This window comes from Carlito syrichta, unplaced genomic scaffold (assembly GCF_000164805.1).
Source record: "Carlito syrichta isolate Samal-C Ts95f unplaced genomic scaffold, Tarsius_syrichta-2.0.1 Scaffold308946, whole genome shotgun sequence".
Taxonomy (NCBI): Eukaryota; Metazoa; Chordata; class Mammalia; order Primates; family Tarsiidae; genus Carlito; species Carlito syrichta.
The window spans coordinates 779423-790623 of NW_007253042.1; the positions used below are offsets into that span (position 1 = coordinate 779423).

At 37.3% G+C, this 11201-nt stretch overlaps 1 protein-coding gene across 1 annotated transcript in view; it reads left to right on the top strand.

Annotated features, from left to right (window-relative positions):
* Positions 1-11201, top strand: part of LOC103268867 (limbic system-associated membrane protein-like) — a 410284-nt gene that overhangs the window by 334515 nt on the left and 64568 nt on the right. Inside the window, exon 2 of the mRNA XM_008066465.2 lies at positions 5141-5373. Within this exon, the coding sequence (XP_008064656.1) occupies positions 5141-5373 (233 nt within the window). The remainder of the gene's footprint in view (positions 1-5140; positions 5374-11201) is intronic.

Sequence of the window (11201 nt, forward strand, 5' to 3'; positions counted from 1 at the left end):
TGTCTCTACAGTAAATCAAGAATTAACCGTTCATGGTAGCGCGCCCCTGTAGTTCTGGCTGCTTGGAAGGCTGAGGCAGAAGGATCGCCGGAGCCCAGCAGGTCGAGGCTGTGGTGGGAGGGAGCATGACACTGCACTCCAGTCTGGGTGACAGAGTGAGACTCCAGCTCAAAAAAAAAAAAAAAAAAAAGAAACAAATAAATCTCTTACTCATCTATGTCCACAGCTTCCAGACCCTGCAATGTAAAAGTATGAATATAATTTGTGAGAGATTATGTAAAATATATTTATTTGTTATCAGTGAATAAATACCAGATTATACTCTTAGGAAATAGAGGAAATTTGTATAAAGCTAAATATGGATAAATTTGAATACCGAGGTGGTAAGTTTTCTAGCAACCAGTAATGCTTGTTAAATATGAAATGCTGTGTCCAGCAGCAATTGATCGGACTTAATATCTGGTAGATATGAATCATTTACCCCATGGATATCCTGTCAGTAAATATGTTACTAAGTAATCTATTGGTACAAACTGAATTTAGCATTTCTTTTCTAACTCCGATTATATTCATCATTTTAGAAGCATAATCCCCACCCTTGTGCAGTGTGAGTGGAATTGTCAATGCACCTGTTTGTATAAGTGTGCATAATATACTTGATGTAAAGTGTTTTCAGAGATCCAATGCTTGAGATTTTTATAGATGCATTGATTTTTTGTGACAGTTTTACAGAATCAAATATACTGAAAAGGAAAGATAAAACTTCATTTGCTTGGCTTTCCTGTTATTTTTTAAAGCTGATTTTTAAAAAATGGTAGGTTTATAGTTAAGGTAGGTAACCCATTCAATATTTGAGGTTTCATGGCTAAAGTGAGTAATGTACTAAATGTTTATTTAGTAACTTGTACCTTTTAAAAATAGTTTTTCACACTCACTCTAGATTCTTTAGTTCTTGAAGATTCTTCTTAGTGAACACAATGAGCATAGTTTTTCCTCTCCTTCGCTTTCATTTTAATACCACACTCAATAATTCTCTTTAAATTTCCTTTTGTAGCTGATAATTTAATTATTTCTTAAGAAATGTTAAAATAATTAGCCATCTATTATGCACCTATTAGATAATTAACAAATAGTTGATGATTGATCTAATAGCAATTTGTTAAATTAAATTCAGTTTATTCCACATTTCAGCAGCTATCTATTGTGTAGATTATGTTTATGCTGCTAGGCTCAGTGAGAGATCCAGAGGTAAATTACAAGAAGGTCATTGTCTTTAATAAGCTTATGAGAAAAGATGAGTGCAAATAACTCTAATGCAATGTAGAATATGATGAGGTCATAAGAAGGAGGTTTTAAGAAGGTCATAAAAGGATGGGACATGGATGAGAGATGATTTCCTGGAGAGGTGGCATTCATACACCCGTGTTCTCAGCTACCTGCCAAAAATCCCGCCTACAGTGGAAGGGCATTCTCTGACCCTCTCCTCCTGGCATTAATACCCACTCCCTTTAGCGTCCAGTTCTTCTATGCCTGGAATTATTTGCATCATCATGAGCTCCTCAAGGCCACATTCTATTAAATAAAACATCTCATAACACTAACAGGTTTTTAAAAATTATACCTCTTCACACTTTCCCTGCTTTAGCCAAAGCTGATTTTAGAGATAGTCATTAGGTATTCAGTTAAGAACTAATTTGTCCAATATTGAAGCAGGATTCTAGATGAACAATAATTCATTATTATTATATTATGATGGCATGGCCCAAGAATTCTTTAGCCCTTCAGGCCTGCCTAATGCACAGTTGAGCCAACGTCCCTCCTAGATGTAAGCCCACGATGCATATTGGCGAGTCAGTGAATGCAGGGAACCTGGATCTGCTTTTAATTCATTATTTCTCATTTCTGTATAGGCAGGTGGTCTGTGAGGACACTGCATGACTGGTCATTTTCACTTACTAAAATAGAATTCAACAAATTGTGACTATTATTTTGCTTTTACCATCTTTTTTATGCACACTTTTTGTGGTTAATAATCAATGCCACCTTAAATCAAGATTTTACAATTAAAAATAAGTTAAATTAGTTCTGAAATTGCATTATACCTTTACTCATTTTTCATTAGGAAAGTTTTGGTCACATTGTAGAAGAATTATAGGGCCGATGCATTTACTTTGGAACTGCTGACTACTTAAAAAACTACTCTCAAAGATGTGGAGAAGTGGTTTTCTTGTTAAAAACACTGTACTGTATTGTGCTCTGGTGCTTGGAGTTGGGCTAGCTATATGAGTCAATAAAAAGTGTATGTGTATTCGAATATACATTTCACTTGTTCGTAAGTAAAAGATACATTTTAAAGATAAATATGGATGAAACTCAAAGTAAAAATAAGATGTTATGTAGATTGTCATAACAAAATTTCCACACAATGTATTGTTTCACTAGATGCAGTTTTATGGGTCTGGCAATTTTGCTGAAATAGTCAATTACTTCTTTAGGTAAGATAGATCTGAACACTCTCAGAAAATAATTTAGAATAATGATCTGTGTGATTTTTAAGTTTTCCATGGGAAAACATTGTTAAAATAACAGAGGACCCTAAAGACCCAATTTAGAAACTCTAACTTGTATTGTTAAAGAAATTTGTCTGATTTATTTGTGGATGCTGCAGGGCTTGAAATGGAGATGGAGAATATATGTCATCATATGTCCTTTGTCTCCATGTGTGTCCCTGATAGTCCACTGGTCAGAAATTTGCCAAATACCTGTTTTTATCCCAGTTTAGTTTTTGGTGATAACTAAATAAATTAGGCAAAATCTATCTTTATTTGATTTACAGGCCACGTTTAAATAAAATATAAAGTTTTTTTTTCTATATAGAAGCTCAGGATCATATTTTGGGATCAAAGGCATTCAGAATACATCTCTGTGATGTAGCAAATCTGGTCATTGTTGTGTTAAGCCGTACATATGAGAAAAATACAAAGGGAAACATGATAGAACATTGAAAATACATTTACACAGGAGGCCATGATGGCACACACCTATAATCCCAGCACTTTCAAAGGCCAAGAGAGAGGACTGTTTGAGCTCAGGAGTTCGAGACCAGCTTGGGCAAAACCTTGTCTTCACTCACACACACACACACACACACACACACACACACACACACAAAGAAGATGGGTGTGGTGGCATGTCTCAACAACTTGGGAGGCTGAGGTGAGAGGAGTAATTGAGCCCAGGAGTCAGAAGCTGTGGTGAGCCGTTATTGTGCCTCTGCACTCCAGCCTGGATAACAGAATGAGACCTCAACATAAATAAATAGATAGATAGATAGATAGATAGATAGATAGATAGATAGATAGATAGATAGATAGATAGATTTACACATGTAAGTTTCTATTCTTCTTAGTATAATAGGAAAACATAGCAAATTTGCATTCAACAATTTTATTAATAATGTAGAATAATTAATTCATCAATAACTCTAAGCTGAGAGGTGCTGCAAATACCACCAAGGACAGAGAAATGTTGCCACAAATGAGTGGAACAAGAAAAGTGAAATTGAGTCTGGAAAGAAGTAGCTAGGATCCATGAAATTAGCTTTGTGCTCCTCATGGAGGAGCTCTAAATTATCAAAAACATACATTATGCCCAAAAATATCTGCATGGCAAAAAAACTATCACATATGGAGGAAGGGAGCTATGAGATGATCCTAAATCTAGCATGTTTATGAAAACGAATAGGTAAAGAAGAAAAGTAAGACCTGTGTATCTTGGCACCCAACTTATTAAACAAATTCTCACTCTAAATGAAATATACAATTCACCTAAAAATAATGGGATAAGGAAGTCTTTGTACAGTAGATGAGGTATTTAAAAAAAATTAGGCTTTTCTCTTATGAGAGATGTAACTTGGCTTCTATATCCCTTCGTGAACAGCCTGGGGATTATGCATCAACTTTCTGTCTAGGCTTAGCTGTTTTGACCTGAGAGACAACCAAGATTTGACTCGGTTTAGAAAATGCAGGGGAGCATAGTGTCTTGATTGTTCTGCTGCCATGTTCCTTGTTCTTTCTGTTCCTCCCCTCATGCCCCAGAGTGTTGACCAACTGGCTCTACAGCTGTGAACAGGGCCTGAGACAATCTCATTGTAGGGTAGATATAAGTCTTGCCAAAAAGATACTCAGAAAGTTTGAGGTGGTTTGTTTATTTTTTATTTTTGCTAGAGTTTTCATAGCCAGATTCTTGCTGGAACTGAAGAAGAAAGCCATTCTCATGAAGTATTTACACCTTCTCCACTAATGCGTGTTCTTTGACCTTTATTTCAAGTTTCTGAAGAGAGCTGTTTAGACTTTTTTTTTAAGTAGTCATTCAAATAAGAATTTTTTTCTTTACCTTTTTAAAACAATGAACTACAAAATTGGCTTCTTCATGTTTCATAAAAGATTGCATTCATTCAACATAACTGGAAATGCTGGTAGCAAGCTATTTTGCCACCAAACTTACTGCCCTCAACAGCTGGAACTAGCCTTATGCCTGGTGATGTTTGTTTTGCTTTCCTTGATGCAGCGTCTATCCATATATTCTTGGACCTGCTCACACACTTTTCACTCCCAGAAGTGGCCATTCCAAACTCATATAGATCAGAAGTAAATTCAGAAATCTAGTTTAATTCTTATGGTGTTGGAACATAACTTGAATCTACCAACACACAAGACTATAGGAAATACAAGAATACATCTCAAGATGGTTAAAAGTGCCACAATATCAATTGTAAATTTTCAAAATTAATAAACCGATGGATTTTGGGGTGAATGGCCTTTTCCTAAACAGGAAGAAGATAATCCAGTGGGAAGTGAATACTAATTTAACTATATTTGTCTTCATTACTCATAGTCAGATTGCTTATTGCTGAACTGAGTCTAATATAATAACCTCCATCCGTTGGATGGTAATTAGATCTTAAAGGAAATAGTGAAAATGCTTAAGACTCCAAGAAATGGCATGGAAATGATTCATTTTGCATGTAAAATGAATGTATTATTTTTCTTTTGCTGGTCATGTTGGGTCCAATCATGTAGAGCAGAAAAGCAGAAATAGTTTTGGTGAAGGCACTAACATTGTCACTTTGCTTTGTCAGGTGCGTTGTAGAAGATAAGAACTCAAAGGTGGCCTGGTTGAACCGTTCTGGCATCATTTTCGCTGGACATGACAAGTGGTCTCTGGACCCCAGGGTTGAGCTGGAGAAACGCCATTCTCTGGAATACAGCCTCCGAATCCAGAAGGTGGATGTCTATGATGAGGGTTCCTACACCTGCTCAGTTCAGACACAGCATGAGCCCAAGACCTCCCAAGTTTACTTGATCGTGCAAGGTAAGGAGGTGGTGGGATAGATGGGTAGGTAGTAAAGAAGAGGTTTTGTTGCATATTTGGCAGCATTCTTTCTGAAAATAATACTTTCAAACATATTATTGTACTTAAGTATCTATATTTTATTTATTTATTTATTTATTTTGAGTTGGAGTCTCACTCAGTCGCCCAGACTGGAGTGCAGTGGCCGCTCCCGGCCACCGCAGCCTCGACCTGCCGGGCTCCGGCGATCCTTCGGCTCAGCCTTCCAAGTAGCTGGAACTACAAGGTGTGCGCGATCACGCCCGGCTAGTTTTTGATCTATTGTAGAGATGAGGTCTCGCCAAGTTGCTCAGGCGGGTCTCGAATCCGCGGGCTCAGGCAATCCACTCACCTCAGCCTCCCAAGGCGCGGGATTACAGGCTGAGCCACCGAGCCCGGCTATATTTTATTTCTAAAGAAATAGACTTAAAATAAGAAGACTAAGGAGAATGCACAGAGTACCCTTGTTACTGTGAGTCTGTGCCTTTGGTGAAAATGTTTTCTCCTAACCCTGAGTGTGAAAACACACAGGAAAAGCCACAGCATCTGGAACAAGATAAGACAAGGACACTGGAACACACAGAATGCTTAGAACAATCTGAAGTCCACTTTTTCTCCCTATTAGATACCGTATTCTTTGCTGAATTTAAGAAAGCTTGGTTTTATCTGTACTCGTCCTGAAGAATAGTATGAGTCATCTGTTTTTGTGATAGCAAAAGCCTTTTGGAAAAGTAAAAATTTCCAGAGTACTTGATGTCTTCTCAGCTATCCACCTTTCTGTGTTTGTAGCTCCATATAATACGGTTATGTTTACACATTTAAATAGGTTGCCTAAAATCTATACCCGGGTGTTTCAGAGCTCCAAATCCAGTGACATGGATCTGCAACGTCATTCGGGACAATTTGCTTGTAGAGTGATGTTTCCAAGGTCACACCTGATTCATGGTTTTATGTGATAAAAACCCTAAAAGACACACACATGCCCCCAAACTATGGCTCTATTGGCTTCCTTTCCCCGTAACGGTAGAATGAGAACAGAGCTGATCAGCTGCACAATTTTATTGCAAGCAAAGTCCAACCACCAGCAATTTCAATTCATCTATCAGGAAAGATCTAAGCACTAACAAATATTAGGGCTGTGTGCGTGTATTCTTGATTTACAATTTTATGTAAATTTAATGCAAATTAGGTATGGCCCTAGGGCTCCTGTCAAGATTCCAATGCAGTCAGTGGTGTGGCAAAGTTTGACTGTAGCTTCTATTAATGTGTTATGGAACTGATTATTGCAGCGTTTAAATTATTGCTCTCCCAACTCATCTGATTAATATTGAAACCGGAATAAAATACATCAGAGACTGCCTGGTGCAGGGGTGTTTTAGTCACGTGACCTCTATCTTGATCCATTTGCAATGTCTGACAGCTTCATTTCATTGCTTGTAAAAGGCATGTCTTCTGGCTTGCAAGTTCCAAACACAGTCAAAGCATAGGATACTTACTATTCATGTAGAGAGTACTTGAGCTCAGAAACAAGGGACACACCAGGGTATGGATTTTAGGCAACCTATTTAAATGTGTAAACATAACTAGAGATAAGTAAATATATCAGTGGGTTAATTTACCAACTTCCTCAAAATAAATACAAGCACACACACATTCACACACACACACACACACACACACACACACACAAGCACACGTACACACAACATTCATCAAAACAAAAGGAGAATTTTTACCGAATTTAATGGCAGTGGTTGGAAAGATAGCTAGTTTATTTAGGACCTCTTATAACAGATTTTATCTATTGACCAGTTATTAAAATTATCTTGTGATTGTTCATATATTTGGTTTTTTATCTAATATATAATTTTTGATATAATAAATATCCGTATATTCTGTATAATGTACTATGCTTGAAAAATACTGCTTGATTATATTATGACATTTCTACACAATTTTAGTAACTTTATAAACTTTGACTTCACTAAAGAAAACCATGAACAACCACGACTGAAAATTGTGTATTGTCCTATACTGAGTGTGAATATTATATCCCGTGGTTTCTAGATGAGCCAAGAGAAGTCCATTACATTTAGATTACTTACTCACAGATACACAGAGTTTAGAGAATAGTTGAGTGCCAAGCAGACCTGGAAATCTAAAGCATTGGAATGGAATGTTTTTGCTATGACTTTAAGTACTACTTTAAGGATTTATATTTAAATCTATGCTCTTAGCACCAAATGCCCAATGTTTTCTTATTTGTCTTTATACTTTTAAGCTATAAACATGTCCATCTCACAAGGGTTAGAACTAGAACTAGGTTAGACCATGCTGCGAGTACCTTCATGGTAGTGCAAGTGAAATTAAATTTAACTTAATATTAAGGGCTGAAGAAGAATGTACTAAGTGTCAAATATTGTTTTTTAATTGTCTCATTTAGTTCTAATAGCATTACTACGAAGTAGATGTTAATAACTTATGTGTATATGTGTGTGCATATATATATACATATAAAGTTCAGAGACAATAAGTAACCTACTCAAGGCTCCTTGTTGACTTAGGACAGGGTTTCAAACCCATATCTGTCTAATTTAAGATGTCATTATATTTTCCACAATTGTATAAACCGCATTGCTTCAACAGTGAAAATGAGTAACAAAGCCTGTACTTACAAGGGGATGAAGAAAGTATTGTCCCCTCCTTGAGTCTGAGTCACTGAGAGGAATTTTTGGACAGCTGTATACATGTTAGATAATTTGATCTCTATTCCCAGTGATCTGAATCACTGAATCACTGTGCTGAGTCACTTCCTTTCGGAACATTCAGCTTGTCAGAGGTTCCAGCCATTCACACTATTCCCATTAATTTCTATGCCAGGCCTCAAACTCTACATGCTTTTTGCATTATCAAAGATTTTGCTCCTAGGTCTGACTGACATCTCCCTTTGCCCCCAACCCCACAGCACTTTCCTTCTAATGGCCCTTGATTTTTTAAAGTTCTATTTTGATTATCCTCCATGGTTTCTGCAAATTCAACTTAATTAGTCATTAAATGAATGCTGTTTTCCTTTTCCTTATCCAATGGTGAAGCCATCCTTAGCTCAGAGGTGCTATGAAATGTCACTAAAGAATAGTGATTAAAAAGGCAGGCTTAGCCGGGCTCGGTGGCTCAGCCTGTAATCCCGCGCCTTGGGAGGCTGAGGTGAGTGGATTGCCTGAGCCTGAGGGTTTGAGACCCGCCTGGGCAACTTGGCAAGACCTCATCTCTACAATAAATCAAAAATTAGCCGGGCATGGTAGCATGCGCCTGTAGTTCCAGCTACTTGGAAGGCTGAGGAAGCAGGATCGCCGGAGCCCGGCAGGTCGAGGCTGCGGTGGCCAGGAGCGGCCACTGCACTCCAGTCTGGGTGACAGAGTGAGAGACTCCAACTCAAAAAAAAAAAAAAAAAAAAAAAGGCAGGCTCTACAGTCACATTGCCTGATTTAAATCTGTTTTTATTCTTGCAATCTAAATAAACTTGGAGGTCACCCACTTGACTTCTCTAAAGCTCAGTTTTGTCATATGTAGAATAGAGATAAATTTAAAATATTAACTTCTTTTTAAATCTGTTATAAGGATTGAATCAGATGACCTATGTAAAACCCTTGCCTTGTTTTTGGAGATCATGTGTTCTCACCCAATAGACTGATGATCATGTTGATATGATGACGACAATGACGACGATAATAACAGTGAATATCATGATGCTGCTGGTGCTCTTGTATTTCTATAAAGTTCACTCTTGTCCTGACATGCTTCCCAGAGTCTAACATCTGCTTTTCCTCATTGTCTGTTACCCTTGCAGGTGCCTCTTTTAATTTTTAATTTGGGTATCTCCAACCCATTTTTCAGATGTCCTTTTCCTTAGCACCCAGTCTTTAGTTTTAATTCCTTAGGATTCTAGAGGGCTTCTTAGACCAGCATCTCTAGATGTGATCCTTTTATGGCCTGCAGCAAAGTCAACATTTTGGTTTATGACACTTGTCAAAATGTAGATTCCATTGGAATCCTCAGGAATGGGACCTAAACTTGCAAATTGTTATGTCTGTAGGTGACTCAGATGCACACACAAATCAAGAACTACTTTTCTAAGAATCCAAGCAATCACTGAGAGGGACTTAGTGCTGCTTTCTTGCTCATGTTTTTCTATGATATTGCATCTAATCATATATCAAACTTTACAGAGCAAGTACTAAAGCCTTATAATAATAAAATTTTAAAATAAACTAAACTTGTAGACTCATTACAAAAAACACAGGCGTTCCCATTCTGTGGGCTGTCTCTCCACTCTCTTGATGGTTTCTTTTCCTTTGCAGAAGCTTGCCAATTTGGTGAGGTCCCACTTTTCTATCTTATTTCTTATGGCATGGGCACTTTGAGTTTGGATCAGAAATTGGTTGCCAGTTCCAATTTCCATAAGGCTGTCTCCTGCATTTTTAAGATTCTTATAGTTTGAGGTTTTACATTTAGATCTTTGATTCATTTAGAGTTAATTTTTGTGTACGGTGATAGGTAGGGATCCTGTTTCAATCTACAGCATGTGATCAACCAGTTTTCTCTACATCATTTACTGAATAGGTTCTCCTCTCCCCAGTGGTTGTTGGTGGAGGCTTTGTCAAAGATGAGTTGGTTGAGAAATTGAGGCTTTGCTTCTGGAATCTCTATCCTGTTCCATTGGTCTGTATGCCTGTTCGTGTACCCGTACCAGGCTGTTTTGATTATTGCAGCCTTATAGTAAAGTTTGAAATCTGGAAGTGTGATACCTCCTGCTTTGTTTATTTTACTAAGGATTGTTTTGGCTATGGTGGTCATTTAAAGGCCTAACATCTAGGATCTATAGGGAACTCAAATTGCCAAAAGAAAAAAAAAAAAGTCCCATTAAAAAGTGTGCAAAAGACATGAATAGACACTTCTCAAAAGAAGATATATGGGCAACCAACAGACACATGAAAAAGTGCTAAGTCTTACTAATCATCAGAGAAATGCAAATCAAAATCACATTGAGATATCACCTAACCTCAGTAACAATGGCCATCATTAATAAAACAAGCAACAACAGATGCTGGTGAGGATGTGGAAAAAAGGAACGCTTCTATACTGCTGGTGGGAATATAAACTATTGCAACCTCTTTGGAAGACAGTATGGCGAATTCTGAAAGAAATAGAAATTGACTTTTCATATTCAGAGCAATCCCTCTATTGGGAATATACCCCAAGGAACTCAAGTCATTCTACATAAAAGATACCTGCACAATCATATTTGTTGCAGCTCTATTCACAATAGATAAAACATGGAACCAACCGTGCTGCCCATCGAAGTTGGACTGGGTAAAAAAAAAATGTGGTACATATACACAGTGGAATATTATGCAACCATACAGAAGGACAAACATATGAACTTCGCAGCAATTTGGATGGATTAGGGTCTATTATACTCAGTGATCTATCACAGAAACAAAGAACAGAGTACCATATGTTCTCACTCATAAGCAGAACTTGAACAATTATCCTAATACTATAAGAAAGAGATTGGCAGTAGTGGGTAACTTCTAGGGAAGGGAAAGTGTGATTGACAGTTGAGGAAAACTGCCAAAGGAGGCGGGCACACCTTATCAACTAGGGTACCTGCATAATGAACTTTTTTTTTTTTTTTTTTTTCCATTACTCAGTATTTTTTATTATGGTTTTGTGGAGTACAGTTAAGAGTTAGGTGTACAATTACGTTTCAATAATGAACTTTTTGTATATTTAACTCTGAATTGCACCCC